The 14,625-nt window shown below is 58.1% G+C and overlaps 1 protein-coding gene across 5 annotated transcripts in view; it reads right to left on the reverse strand.

Moving 5' to 3' along the window:
- Positions 1-14,625, reverse strand: part of LOC105471878 (vav guanine nucleotide exchange factor 2) — a 235,450-nt gene that overhangs the window by 14,616 nt on the left and 206,209 nt on the right. For 2 of the 5 annotated variants that reach the window (XM_071078564.1, XM_011724673.3), the window contains exons 13-23: positions 12,245-12,330; positions 11,338-11,470; positions 10,913-10,966; positions 10,244-10,258; positions 8,860-8,969; positions 7,424-7,525; positions 6,606-6,694; positions 3,687-3,703; positions 2,910-2,931; positions 1,752-1,879; positions 418-492 (exon numbers count right to left, since the gene is read on the reverse strand). In XM_071078564.1, coding sequence (XP_070934665.1) covers positions 418-492; positions 1,752-1,879; positions 2,910-2,931; positions 3,687-3,703; positions 6,606-6,694; positions 7,424-7,525; positions 8,860-8,969; positions 10,244-10,258; positions 10,913-10,966; positions 11,338-11,470; positions 12,245-12,330 — 831 coding nt within the window. The remainder of the gene's footprint in view (positions 1-417; positions 493-1,751; positions 1,880-2,909; positions 2,932-3,686; positions 3,704-6,605; positions 6,695-7,423; positions 7,526-8,859; positions 8,970-10,243; positions 10,259-10,912; positions 10,967-11,337; positions 11,471-12,244; positions 12,331-14,625) is intronic. The other 3 variants (XM_011724678.3, XM_011724676.3, XM_071078563.1) reach the window with 2 other exon arrangements.

Below are 14,625 nucleotides of genomic sequence, written 5' to 3' on the forward strand. Positions count from 1 at the left end.
TGTTTTAAATAGCATAAAGTCTAGCTTTGAATCATATGGTTGAGGGGAACTTTTTTTTTCTTCTAAGGCTGCGTAATAGTCCAAGAGAACTTATAGAGTCCCCGAAATCTGGTGAAAGGCAGCTGGCTGGTCTTCACCCCATCACGGCGGCTGCCGAGATGCCCGTTTTGGTGTCTCTAAAACCACAACGAGATGCCACCCGACGGGCTGAGCCCTTGTAAACACAGGAGAGCGTGCTGCCCCGCGGCCCCCACCCGTCTTCTCTCTGGGCTCCAGCTCCAGGAAGCAGCTCACAGCAGCCTAAATTTAGCAAGGACGTCCCGAATAAGCCAAAAATGTCCACGTGAGGAGACAGCTCCCAGAATCCTCAGCACCCAGGCCACCGTGCTCTGGAAGCTTCTGTGGGAAAGGACTCACCCTTCCATCCACAGGGCAGGGCTTCACAGATGAGCTGGGGAAATACCCTGACTTCCTGGTTTGCACCAGACGACCCTGGCAGAGGAAAGAGATGGTTAGGACCAGGGGGCCGAGCCTGGCCTATGGGAGTGTGGGGCCATGTCGATGGACTCAATCCCGGTCCTGGAGGGTGGGAGAGCCAACGTCTTCCTTCCCAACCTCAGCTGACCTGGGAGCCAGTGAAGGCAGGGAGGTGCCGGGCGTCCCACCCCAGACACGAGAGCACTAAGGCCTGGCAAATAGGCAAAGCACCTCTGCCAGGCCCTGCAAGAAGCTGGCAGTCCCGTTCATACCCAGGGAGGGACACAGCAGGACTGACACTCTGCACAGCACACATGGCCTTTTGCGCCCTCTGAACCTCCTGTTATATGAATGTAGGGTCTGGCACAAGAAATTCATCACCAACTATGGACTGATAATGACCATGACAAAATGACCACAGCATCATTGTAACCTGAACATTAATACACGTTCGGCTCTAACGTCAGCTCCCACGGGAGGCTGCTTTGCTGGGCTAAATGCCATCAAGGTCCTGTGGTGCTCTGCTGACCTGCGGGTCTTGGGGCTCCCTTGAGCACTGGGGCTTGGTAGAGGGGCCCAGGAGCAGGTGTCTGAGTCCTTGGCTCAGACGCCCCAGTGCCAGCATGCTCAAAGACGTGGGGTCTCAGTGTGTCAGGAGGAAAGCAAATGCTCCCAGCACCCTTTACAGCCCAGCCATCGGCCGAAGGTGGGGATGAACACCCACAAAGGTCTCCACTCTGTAGGCCTTGGAAACAGAGCAGCACATTCCTGGCTCAAAACCATAAACCACATCACGATGACGCCATCTGTGCCCACCTGGGGAAAGAGCGGACCTGCCCACTCACCCCACGATCGCGCAAAGGTTGCTGACCTGAACTGAGGTAGGGGTGGGGAGGAGGGTGGGCATGGTGTGGCCAGGGCAGAAGCCTGAGGAGGGCCTATGGGACACAACAGAGGCAGGAAGGACAGGGGCCAATGGAGAAAGGCTTGGGTGCCAGGGCAGGAGGGCCTCTCCCGGGAAGGGATGCTGCATCCCCTACCATGTGAAAGCAAACACCCGGGGAAAGACCAGGCTAAGGTTCCCAAGAACGCATGCCACATCGCAGAACGTGAGGCAGGAGAGGCCTTGCTAGTCACCCTGTGCCTTCTCCTCCCTGGTGATCTCTCAGCCCTCTGCCTCTGCCTGGGATATGCAGGACTTTATGTTTCTGCCCCAGGGAGCAGGCAGGAGCCAGAGCCGGGGACTCTCAACCCTCCCGGGTCCCAGGACCCACCTCCCACCACGGAGACTCAGGGTCACCCCTCAGCAGCTCAAGCACGTCGCCCGTCTGGAAGGTCAGCACAGGCTTCCCGGGAGGGGCTGGGTTGCCATGGTAATTCTGCATGGCCACCATCTTGGGACCTGCAAAGGACAGGACAGCTCACTCGGTGACTCAGCAGCTCGCTCGGTGACTGACTTGGCCCCGGCCCGCAGCCCACCCCATCACCGAGCTCGGCCTCCCCCAGCACACACAGCCCTGCGCCTGCATCTCCCCGCCCTAAATCCTTCCCATAAGCCTCGTGTCTTTTTGATAAATATCATAAGTAAATTATTCATGCAATAAACAGATTCAGGGGTCATCACGGAACAGCAACTTATTTTCAGATGGCACTTTGTGCTTTCTTCCAACACCCTTCAGATCTGTGGCCCCCAGGCAGCTGTGTGGGGCAGAAGACGAGGGATCCCTCATGTCAGAGACGGGTGATGGGTCAGCAGGCCCAGCAGCTTGCCCAAGGCCACAGAGCTCACAGAGGAGCTCTGGGCCTGAAATGGGGATCCTGGCTGTGCCCCCGGGGAATCTGGAGGCTGCTCTTAGACAAGCCTTGCTCCGACCCAGCCCTGCCTGTAGCTCTCAAAGAGCCCACTTCTCTCCCAGCCCAGCTCCCGCCTGGTCCCAGCAGCAGCGGTGTTTTCCATGTTTTGTCTTCTGCTAATGAGGGTGAGGTTGTACTGAGCACTGCCTGGACTGCACTCAAGTTTGCAGATAACACGATGCTTTCTACGCTGTGTCTAAAAGCACGTTTCCATTAAGCAACCCACAGCAAGGCAGGAAGGGGATGGAGGACGTGGTGGGAAGACGGCCGCGCCTTTTGGTCTCAGGTCTCTGGCTGCAGCTCCGTGCCCCTCCCCGGCTAGAAGGCCCTTGCCCCTCTGCAGGCTGGGTCCTGTCCCCACAGCCTGTTGCTGCCTTATCAGAAACAGAGCCAACTCCCAAGGAGGTGCCACAGAGGCCAGAGAGGCAGGAGGGAGGGGCCCCAGGCGGCGGCATCCAGGAGCCTGGAGCAGCTGGTGGCTGGGCAGACTCGGCCATCCCCACACCTAGGCCCTGGCTCAGCTCCCAGGTGACGGCTGACATGGGTGACAGCACAGGGTCCAAGTCCAGATGACTCACCTGGTCCCGCTCCGGAGGCGTCCTGTGAGGACAAGGACAGAACACAGTGATGAGAGAAAGCTGCTCCTTGACTGTGGCCAATGCACTGACCCACCTCCCCTTTCCCTGTCCCCACTTGTTCCCAGATAGAGGGATCAAGGCAGGAGCAGGGGAGGAGACGGACACTGTTCTCTATGTGACTCCCACCCTGGCAATATACTCCACCTCTGTGCACCTCCACTCCTGGAAGGTCTGTGCCCTTCCCTCTCCCTCTCCTTACCACGAGCCCCCACCTCCTCCAGGAAGCCTGCCCTGACCACCTGCTCTGAGCCTGGGCTTTGTGGTCTCCATCTAGGACACACAGTGCCAAATACAACAAAGTTTCCCTCCTCCATGAAGGCTGGTTCATATGGACCTCATAGCTCGAGGGGTACATGAAGCCCCCAAAGTGACTCCATCCCCACATCAGCTAAAGAGAGGGCTCTGAGCCAACTGGGGGACTTGGGGACAGGAGGGCTGGCACGCAGGACCCAGAGCTGTACCCACAGCTGCGAGCAGCCAGTGGGCAAGGGAATGGGGGGGGCAGCTGGGATAGGAAGACATCGCTGGGGCCCCTAGGAGGACTCTCCTGACACCCACCAAGGAAAGCAGAGGCCTGTTGTGACTGAAAGTGGCTCATCCAAGCCGGTGTGGCTCCAGGAGCGGTGAGAGGCAGACAATTGGGTATTTCTGGCTCTGGGCACACAGGGCTGTGGCGGGGGCGGGAGCAGAGGGAGGGGAAACAGTTTGTGGACTTACCAGATCTGCAGGAGAAGCTGGAAAGGAAGCAGGTCTGGTGTTAGAGGGGAGGCCACCGATGCCAAGGCCCCGTGTGGCTCTCACTCACACCGACCCGAGCCTCTGGGACAAGCTTAAGATGGTAAGTGAACCAAGCTACAAAGTGGTCTGTTTTGGACATGGATCATGGACACGCAGGTCCAAGCTCGCGGCTGTGAAAGCCTCTCGGTTACTTCTGGCAGCAAATGCTGAGCTCTGGCTTTAGGGGGCCCGTGGGAGAACTCGGACCGGATAAGAGACCTGAGCCGGCGAAAAGGTTGTCCCGCCTGGGCCACCTCTTTTGAATGGCGGCAGCTGCCTGGATCACTGGGTGGTACGTGGCACGCAATGGGGAGATTTCCACAATCGCTTAGTGATGCCTGCTGGGGCAAGCGATGAGGAGGCGTCGGTAGGCATGCTACCTGCCACAATCGCTTAGTGATGCCTGCTGGGGCAAGTGATGAGGAGGCATCATGCTACCTGCCACAATCGCTTAGTGATATCTGCTGGGGCAAGTGATGAGGAGGCATCGGTATGCATGTTACCTGCCACAATTGCTTAGTGATGCCTGCTGGGGCAAGTGATGAGGAGGTACTGGTACGCATGCTACCTGCTTACCGTCCTCAGCTCAGACACCCAGGTGCCGACATGCTCAAGGACACAAGACCTCAGCGTGTCAGGAGGAGAGCCAATGTTCCCAAGACCCTTTAGGGCCCAGCCATCTGGCAAGCTGGCTGCCACCCACCATCAGAGGAGGCAAGGAGCCCAACAGCTTACACACACGGCTGACATGACCTCCACCCCACCCAGCACTCACAGTGCAGACGGCCCTGGACAGACAGGCATCCACAGACACCAGAGAACAGGTTCCAGCTCAGTGGGCAGGGGTCGGGGGGCCAGCTGGACAGCAGCTATGACTGTGCCTGATGAAGGCTTCCCACAGGAAAGGCTCTCAGGAGAGGCCAGTATCTCTCCGGGACATCTCAGCCCCCATGGGCAGCAAACAGCTAAACCAGCCTGGGCAGAGCCCAGAGGTGAAAGCTACAATGGTCAAATTGGAACACTGCCCAGAGCCAAACCACAGAGCAAAGGTAGAAGCCTGGACCAGAGGGAAGGCAGCTTGGACATTCTTAAAGGAAAAATAGCTACAAGTGGCAAGGACAGTGTCTCCCGGCAGAGGGATGAGGAGGGGGACAAGGACACAGGCACTGGGGGAGTCCCAGGTCCCTGAGGATGGAGCTGGTGCCAGCCAGGGCACTGCCAGGACATGGGAGAATGCGGACGGCAACGCTGGCTTCCAAAAGACCTGCAGTTGCCTCTGTAGTGGAACCCTAACTACACATACTAGGAAAAACCGAAAACCATACAGAGGTGGGGCGGGCGGGCGCGCACGTCCGCAGAAAGCAGGACAGTGCCCGGGGCCTCGTGGCAGCTGGCTTTGCCTGGGGATAGCAGGAGTAGTTTTTCTCTCCTCCTTTACACTTCTCTACATTTTCCAAATTTTCTATGGAAAATCAGTAATTAATAATCGGGGGCAAAACAGAAAAATCACAGAAAAAAGAAAACTTGGCAGGAAATATACCAAAATACCGCCTTTCATTATTTCTAAGCAAGTTCACGGGTGATGCTTTCTTTAAAATTTCATTTCTTTTTTTCTTTTTCTCCAAATTTTTGGTAAGTAAATGTATTACTTTTAGAATCAGAAAAAGAAAATAAAAGGTTCTGAGTGGCTGCAGCCAGTCGTCTGGGAGAGGGACATGCGGCCACAAGAGGGCAGTATGGATGGACACAGCTGAAAAGCCGCGTTCAGGCCACAGGCTGCCTGCAGAATCCTCCGGTACTAACTCCAGGGGCTGCGGGATCCTGCGCACAGCTGGGGGGCTGCATTGGGCCTGTGGTGGGGACAAGGGGGTCCGGGCTGACCTTCTGGCCCTCTCCCCGGGGTAGGGTACTGGGCTGGCACTCACAGTAAATGATAAATTAACTATTGATCTAAAGTCACAGCTCAAAATGTATTCCGGGCGCTGGCGTCTCCGGGTGACAAGCTGGCCTGACTTGTTTTTCTGTCTTAAAACACTTGCAGGAGGCCCAAGGAGACAAGACCCAGAGACTCGGCCTTCGGCCACCGGGGGCTCTTTGTTGAATGGAAGCTCCACTAAGAAGTGTAGACAAATTGCCGAAAGTTTCAAGCCTCAGTTTCTGGGGCTGATGATGGAGGTGACATCCTGATGTCTGAAACTGCTCTGGAGAGAACCATCTCAGGCTTTGCACCACTGTCCAGCTGCCCGGAGCTGGGCACAACCCCAAATGTATGCCCCCCAACCCAAGATGTTTCAGGGGAGCCTCCAGGGTGCATCTCTGCCTCTGCCCACTGCCAGCCTGGCTCAACCCTCTCCCCTCCCTGAGCCTCAAGCTACCCTAGAGGGGCATGAACAGAAGGGAACCACTGTAAGTGCCATGTGTGTACACGTGCATGTGCGTGTGTGTCTGAACCATTTACTAACATGGCTACAGCTACTGATGGCCAGGCCTCACCCACCGGGAGAAGCCAGGGTGACTGGTGTTTCTGTGATGAGAAACCTCCATGCACCCATCGAGAATGTTCTGTGCCGGGTTTGGGGATGGAGATTCCAGAAGCTTCCTCCCAGAGCGGGGCAGGGGATGTAGGAGATGGGGAGGGGTCCTCGAGTACCCATTAGGAGAGAGGGCTTGGAATGGAATTCATCCCGGCTGTGTCTACTGATAAGTGTGTGACGTGTGGCAGATGTCTGCCCCAGGGCACATAAGCACCAGTGTCCTCATCTGGTCCCTGCCCCATGGGAGATGGTGCCTGAGGCCCAGTACCCGGGTGGTAGAGGGCAGAAGTGAGTGGGCACAGTCAGGGACTCGGGGGGTACTCACTAAACTTGCAGGGAGGTATCACTTCCAGGCACTCCTTGTGTGCCCCGACGCCACACTTGGTGCACATGTATCCCTGGTAGAAGGTGCCCCTGCACAGGGGAGGGCGGGAGGTGAAGTTGAGGGTGGGGCCGGCTCCTCACGCCTCTCTGCCAAGGTCAAGGCCCTTGTTCCCACCCAGGCTCACCTGGCTGGCTCCCTCCCAGCACACACATCCCTCACAGCCCTGAGTATCCAGGACCCTCCTTTACCAGGCAGCCTGACACCTGCTTTCCCCTACTTACCCCAGCCTGCCTCCCCGCCCCACACAGCATCCCGGGCACCCAGGGACAATCGCCCCCTGGCTAGATCTGAAACTCCAAGGGCTTGGCTGGGCCTCTTTTTTTTTTTTTTTTTTTTTTTTTTGAGACAGGGTCTCACTCTGTCACCCAGGCTGGAGCACAGTGGTGACATCGCAGCTCACTGGAGGCTCAATCTCCAGGGCTGAATCAGTTCTCCCACATCAGCCTCCTGAGTAGCTGGGGCCACAGGTGCAGGCCAACACCCCTGGCTGACTTTTGTATTTTTTGTACAGAGAGAGTTTTGCCATGTTGCCAGGCTGGTATTAAACTCCCGGGCTCAAGCGATTCGCCTGCCTCAGTCTCCCAAAGTGCTGGGACTTGAGCCACCATGCCTGGCACGGGCCTGACTCTTGTGGGATATACCCCCTTAACCCCTCAGGGCCTCCCACAGGGAACACAGGACAGATAGAACACTAAGCTCCCTTGGGGACCTGGGGTGGGCGTGGATCGAGGTGAGGGCTGAAGGAGGAGGTTTCCTACCTGAGGAACATTTTGCAGGCTTTGCAGTTGGTGGTCTTGTCAAACGTGTACATCTGGAAACTGTGGTGGTTGGCATTGGCTTTGTCCGGTTTGATGTTTGACCTGGCAGGAGGGAAAGAGAGCAGACGCTACACCCACCAGATTCCCCGAGCCCCGTCATGTGGCCATCCTGGGAACTAGCTGGGCTCCAGACCAAGGCTGTGCAGAATCCGGGAGGGCCTGGACTCCAAGCCTGGCTCTGCCCCCGACACGGGGCAGACTCGGGACCCAGACTCCCTGCTGGTAGAAGGCAGGTCAGACAGGAAGCTTTAACACTGCTGCACTGGCCTGACAGAACCTTCCAGGTGGCGGTGGTGGTCTAAGGTCCTGACTGGGATTGGATGTGGGCAGGTGTGGCCATTTGTTAAAACTCAGAAAACATAAGCTTAAGATTTGTTTGCCACATTGGATATAAGCTTGAAATTTCAGAGGCTAAACAAATATTGGGCCCCTTGAGGTACGTAGTGGGGCTGCACTGGTGTGCAATTCACTTTGACACAGACCCGCTGTTGGATGGCCAGGGGTGGGGTGGGGTGATGCGGACGGCGGCGGCGTGGTGAGAAGATGGCTATTCACCATCATTGTTGCTTCAGCTTCCATGAACACTTGAACTTCTCCACAATAGGATGTTGGGAAGAAAATTACAGGCCAGGGATAGCAAGTGGCCGAAGAGGAGATGCCCCAGGCCTCCCCCACAGAGCCTGGGTGCAAACGACGTGGCTGCATCTATTCCCACGAGCCAGGCCCCGGCCCCGCTGTGTCCAGTGGTTCCCTTTCGATCCTCCCAAGAAGTCCGGAACACAGGCCTTCCCCTCTCCATTTCACCAGCGGAAACTGTCAGAGAGGCGAGCGCACCTGCCCGCAGAGCTCAAGCACAGACGACCCTGCCTGGCCCTCCAGGGTCTGTGTTCCCGGAACCCACTCATCACCTTTCTCTGTTTCACGTATCTAGGGGTACCTCTTGGATTTCATGGAAAAATAGTTCTGTGGCTTCAAAAACAGGTGTCAAGCCACCAGCCCGTAAGACCCTGAAGACTGGTGTCACCAGGAATCCTCTGGCATCATGGCCACTCCCAGCCGGTCACTGCTCTGTGGGCCAGGCGTGCCAGGCTCAGCCTCAGGGGTGGGATGGCTCATTCCAGCAGGACAGCGGAGCCTGCCTGGGACAGGCTGTGGCAGAGGGAGAGCCCTCTCACTCTGGATCGATTGTTAAAGAGGATGCCACCGAGGGAGGCTGGCGTCCCAGGGGTGATGGAGGTTGTCTGTGTCCCTGACATTCCAACTTTGCCTCCCTCCACCCCTGGTCTGACAGGAGTCACAGACACAATCCACCTGGGCTTCCGCCCCCCCATACAACTGATCTGCACGGGACCTGGGGGCTGCCACCTGGAACTCACATGGCCATCTCAAACTGCTCCATCCACTTCCTCTTCATATCTTCTGTTTTGCAGAAAAACTGGAAACCTTGCTTTCCTTGAAGGTGAATTAGGTAGAAGCCGTAGGACCACTGCAGGAGAGAGGGGCCATGCTTGCCACGGACACGGCTTCAGACATCCTGGCACGTGCCCATGTGTACTCTTGCCTGCGCAGTATGTGCACGTGTGGGTGCCCGTGCCTGTGTGAACACGTTCTCACGTGTGTACCTGCACTCTTGCCCACGCTGTATGTGCACACGTGTCTCTGTATGCATGCATGCATAGCTGTGTGCTCGCATCCTCCCATGAGAATACATATGCGCTTGTGCCTTCACCTGTGCATGCATACGAGTGTGCTGTGTGCATGGGTGTGCATCTGTGCCCGCACGCGTCTATGTGTGTGCACCTGTGCCTGAGTGTGCCCAGTGCTCCTGTGAGCATGTGCGCGCACACACTTGTGTCTGTCCCTGTAGGTACACACATGCTTTAACATGTATGATGCATGTGCACCCATGCTGTGTGTGCTCTCCTGTGGGTGCACACACATGTGCATGGGCAGATCTGCACACCTGCCTGTGCCCGTGTGCGAGGATGCTCCACCGAGCGGATATGTAGATGCATGTTCAGTGCGGGCAGGACCCCAGGGAGGATGAGCTCGGGGCCCCACCCAGGGCCCCTCCACGAGGCCTGACCACCCACTTTCACTTCCTAAATGTGATGCTAAAAAAACCTCACTTCTCTGAAGTAGAACAATAACAACAAAAAGGCAGGGAACAGCCATGGGCCTGGGGCTCCTTCTGCGAAGCCATCCCCCACTGAGCAACCCACAGCTACCCCCTTCCCTGCCTCCCCTTCGGCCACCCCACAGGCCTCGCCATCTCTCCGAGCTCTTGGACAAAGTGGTTCAGAAAAAAGAGTTTGGCAAATAGGAGCCCACTGGGTTAGAAAAGATGGCGGGAAAGAGGAAGGAAGGGAGGGATGGAGAGAGGAAGGGCGGAGCGGGATGGGAGGAGGAAAGACACAAGGAAAGAGAGAGGAAAAGGGGAGGAAGAGGGAGGGAGGAGGGAGAGAACACAGAAAAACAAAAAGGATGATGGAGAGCTGGAGAGAGACCGAGAAACCCCAGCCTCTGGCCCGAGCTCCAGCGACTAAGGGTCACGGGGTTTTCCTTTCACACTGTCTTCGTGGGTCTTTCATCATGAATACAAATCATTTCATCGTCGGGAGAGGGAGAGGAGGACGGAGGACCAAGAAAACCAGGAGCCCGGGCCCTCAGGCCTCTGGGTCCCCTGGCTCCGGGCAGAAGTGCCAGCACCAGGCTGGGATGATTGAGGCAGGTGGGAGGACCTGGGCGCTAGGTGCTTACCATTTTCCCGTGAGACTAGGAAGCATGAGGAGAGGAGAGGAAGGGGGAGATGGTCAGTGAGAGGCTCAGCCCGGCCCCGTGGTGAGTGCCACGGTGTGGGGGCGCCAGGAGCCCTGGCAGGTGGGACACCCTCCAGTGCCCAGGTTGGGGGTGGGGCGATCAGTGGGACAAGGACTTTCCCCCGAGTGTTGGCTGCTGGAGGCAGGGACTCGTGGGCCCGTTATTTGTCTTGGGTATCAGGGCAGGGAGGGTCACCCTCAACGGCTCATCCAGCCTGCACTCGCTGGGTCTGGACCAGGGCTACACTGCCAGCCCTGGACGCCAGGGCCCGGACTTTCAGAACATGGGCTCCTGACCCCCCGCCCCCCGCCCCACCAGGGCTGAACACGGTAGGTGCTCAAGTGCCATGGGCAAAAGCCTCAGCTGAAGCAGGACTGAACCAGAGAGCCAGGCAGCAATAGCCCTGTAGCCATGGTCCTGCCCCACAGCAGGTTTGGCCCCACCCCATAGCCCTGGCCCCACCCCCTGGCAGCCACAGGCCCACCTCTGCAGTCCTGGCCCCGCCCTAGCAGCCACAGGCCCCACCCCTGCAGCCCTGGCCCCGCCCCAGCAGCCACAGGCCCCGGTCAGCTACATGTAGAGTCTTGGACAAGTCACAGCCAGACCTACCCACAGCCCTCCTCCAAGCACTGCAGGGTGGGACGGGAGAGGAAAGCCTGCTTGCTACAAGGGACAACATGGGCTAGAGTCAGGCTGGTCAGATGGAAAGCCGAGGTTGAAAGCCCCACCCTCGCTAGAGGCCTTGGGCAGGCCTCTCCCCTCTGCTCCAGTCGCCTCACTGAAGTGGGAGTGGGATTCTGGTCTCCATCACCCATCTGGGGGGCGCTGGGCCCGGCGAGGAGCAGGGGTCATGATGGCGAGGCAGTGACTCAGAGGGGAGGCTTCCTGCAGGGTGAGGACGCTCACCCCAACCCGCCCGGCCAGCATCAGCGGCTGACTTCGAGTCCCCTTCCCTTGGGGTCTGGAACCCAGTGCCTCTCTCCAGGCCACCCCCACGTTCCTGGGTAGTGGGGGTCGGACCCGGAAGGCCCCACCTTCTTGACGTCCTTGTTGTTCATGGGGTCATCGGTCATCTTGTGGAAAAGCAGCTCGATGATCTCCTTGAGCTCGTAGCTGTAACCCTTCCGCTTGCAGACGATGACCACCTTGTCAAACAGGAACAAGTACCTGGGCCAGGCAGCGCAGCGGGGCGTCAGCACCCTGGCACTGTGTGCTCTGCTCTGAGGAGGCAGCAGGAGCTGAGCCTGGGGCTCTGGCACGCGGCTCCCTCTCCAGGGGAGCCCTGCCCTCACCTGGCTCACCAGGCTAAATGCTGAGCCTCGGTCAGGTCTCGGCTGTTCCCACACTGCTTCTCCAGGAAGCTTTCCTTGGCTCCCTACCCTCGTGACTGAGGCTGAGCCACGAGCCCTTCAAGGGGCTGCTGCACCTGCCCCACGCGGGCCTCCCGTGCAGCACTGATCCCTGACGGCCACTCCCAGTTGGTTCCGCACTGGACTGGGAGCCTCAAGAGGGCGGGACCCAGATCTGCTGTGACCCCTGCCCCAGCGCACAGTAGGTGCACAAGGAGGGCCCTGGACAAGCCTGGGCCACCGTGGGCCTGGACGCTCTCTGGCAGTCATTTGGCAAAGAGCTCATCCAGCCACTCTAGACCTGTCTTGGGTCCCCGGAGGCGGAGCATTGGCAGTGAGAGGCCTGGCCCTCACCGACGGCTGCCCCAGCCCAGCCTGGTGCCCGCCACAGGCACGAAAGCCCCACTGCCGTGGCGCCCGCTCACTGACGAGAAGGAAGGAAGCAATTAAAACTGAACAACACCAAGCCACCACCAGGCAGCTCTTTCCACAGGAAGGCCCGGCTTCCAGAGCCACTTAGGAGCGGCTCCCTGGCAGGAAGAGCCAGGCCCTGGCGGAACGCCACCCAGCCCACAGCACGCGCCCCGCTCACCTGTCCTGCTTGGTGTGGTTGACTATGGACCGGACTTTCAGTTCCCCGTCAATCTTTGGTCTTCCAAATTCCTCCAGTTTCACTTGCTGGGAAGAAGGAGAGGGGCCGTCAGCCGGGGCTGGAACAGGCCCAGTTCTCCTGACCACACGGGCAGGGCAGACTGTCGCGCACCGAAGGGAGCTCCCCACAGGCAGCAGAGGCGGGACAAAGGGAAACAGCCCCCCGTGGCTCCCAGCTGGTGCTCAGGATGGACGAGGGAGGGTGCAGAAAACTGGGAAGGGACGGGGCCTGGCAGCTTCTGTCCTTTCCCTGGCCAGCCCCGCCAAGGGGCTCCCTTCAGCTCTGGGGACAAAGGGCGATTGACGGCGCCGGTTCTGTTCACAAGCCGCCACTGTGTGGAGCCCCAAGCGGGACCCGGTCGGAAAAGCCAGACGCCCAAGCCCGAGAACCCACGTTCGGGAGAAAACAAACAGTGCCTATCTACTGCAGGGCGGGTGGGGCCGGGGTCCTGCCGAGGGTGAGGCTTTGACTCAGACCCGTGTGGTTCGCTGAGGTTTCATTTTCGTTGTCTGTCTGGTTTTGTCTCTGACTCTTCTGGTTCAGAGAGAGTTTTTCTTGACATGTTCCCTGCATGGCTTTCAAAGTGTCCATGCAGACAGGAAAAGGTGGAGGAAAATGCTCTGAGACGTGAACAGGGCCCTGCCTGGGAGGTGCTCGAGACACGGGCTCAGCGTTTCCTTCCAAGGTCTCAGCCCGAGGCTGCAAGGACAGCTTTGGTGCCACGTAGCCTCAGTCAACTTACTCCAGGCCTCTGATCTCAGCTCTCACCACCTTCCCTGTGGTGATGGGATTCGAAGCCAGGACCGGGTACAGGGACTGGCTCATGAGGACGCTCGGCGCCTGCTGGCCATGCTGTTTGATTCTTGTTGTTGTCGATGTTTTTGAGACAGTCCCACTCGGTCACCCAGGCTGGAGTGCAGTGGTGCAATCATGGCTCACTGCAACCTCTGCCTCCTGGGTTTCAGAGATTCTCCTGCCTCAGCCTCCCGAGTAGCTGGGATTACAGGCACCCGCCACCACGCCTGGCTAATTTTTGTACTTTTAGTAGAGACAGGGTTTTACCACGTTGGCTAGGCTGGTCTCAAACTCCTGACCTCAAGTGATGCACCCACCTCAGCCTCCCAGAGTGCTGGGATTACAGGCATGAGCCACCATGCCCGACTTGTTCTTGTTGTTTAATGAACAAGTATTGCTCCTATGTAAAAACTTAAAAAACAAAACAAAACGAACTTTTCTCCTCACGTCCTGCTCACTGTACGCATTTGCAAATGCCTCGCGCAGGAGCTCACGGCAGCACGGACCCACAAGGTGCTGATGGCATGGGGTGTGGCCGTCCTCGGCCTCCTCTGCACCCACACACTTTAATTTATTTATTTTTTCTTTATTTTTTTTCTCTTTCTTGAGACGGAGTCTCACTCTGTCTCCCAGGCTGGAGTGCAGTGGCCGGATCTCGGCTCACTGCAAGCTCTGCCTCCCAGGTTCAGGCCATTCTCCTGCCTCAGCCTCCCGAGTAGCTGGGACTACAGGCGCCCACCACCTCTCCCGGCTAGTTTTTTTTTGTAACTTTAATTTATTTCTAAAATGAAAGATGAAGGGAGCAGTATCATAATGCCCTTCAGAAGCTTCGTTTTTTCTCTTTCATTGCCAATGTATCGCAGGTGCTCTTTTGTGCCCCGCGTTTGCCGAGGGCATTCTCTTCATGCTGCTGGCACCGGGTGGGTGTGGCCTGGGCATCAGGGACCTTCCCCTGCCGGCTTCATGCGAGTGAAATCACCAGGGTGAAATGTTTGTGATTCACAACCAGGGGGTAATCCTGCCACCCAAAGGACCTTCTGGCAATGTCCAGAGGCATATTTGGTTGGCATCAGTTGAGGGGGTGGGGGTGCTACTGGCATCTGGTGGGTGGCAGCCAGGGACACGACTCCACATCCCGTAATGCACGGGGCAGCTCCCACAACCAAGAATGATCCGGCCCCAAACGCCAGCAATGCTGAGGCGGAGAATCCCGGGTGAGAACCGGCAGATCCTCGGGAAGTCCACTCTGGTCAGCACAGACCAGGGAATGTGCTTCCTGGGGTGGTGCATCCCCTCTCCCCAGGCAGGACGAGGTGACTGACTCAGCAGCCCAAGCCTGGCCTCTGCAGGGCCAGGCTCTGGGGAGAGTCCCGGGAGGTGGTACCCCTGCCTGATGGAGTCCAAGGAGCAGAGGCGACTGCTGGCCCCACCAAGCCTAGGCCCAAACCCTGTCCATTGTCCCTGGAGGGGAGAGTCAAGGTGAGGGTGGGCCAGGGGTCCAGGGACCAGGGGGCGTCTCCTGCCCC

Source organism: Macaca nemestrina, chromosome 14 (genome assembly GCF_043159975.1).
Source record: "Macaca nemestrina isolate mMacNem1 chromosome 14, mMacNem.hap1, whole genome shotgun sequence".
Lineage (NCBI taxonomy): Eukaryota > Metazoa > Chordata > Mammalia > Primates > Cercopithecidae > Macaca > Macaca nemestrina.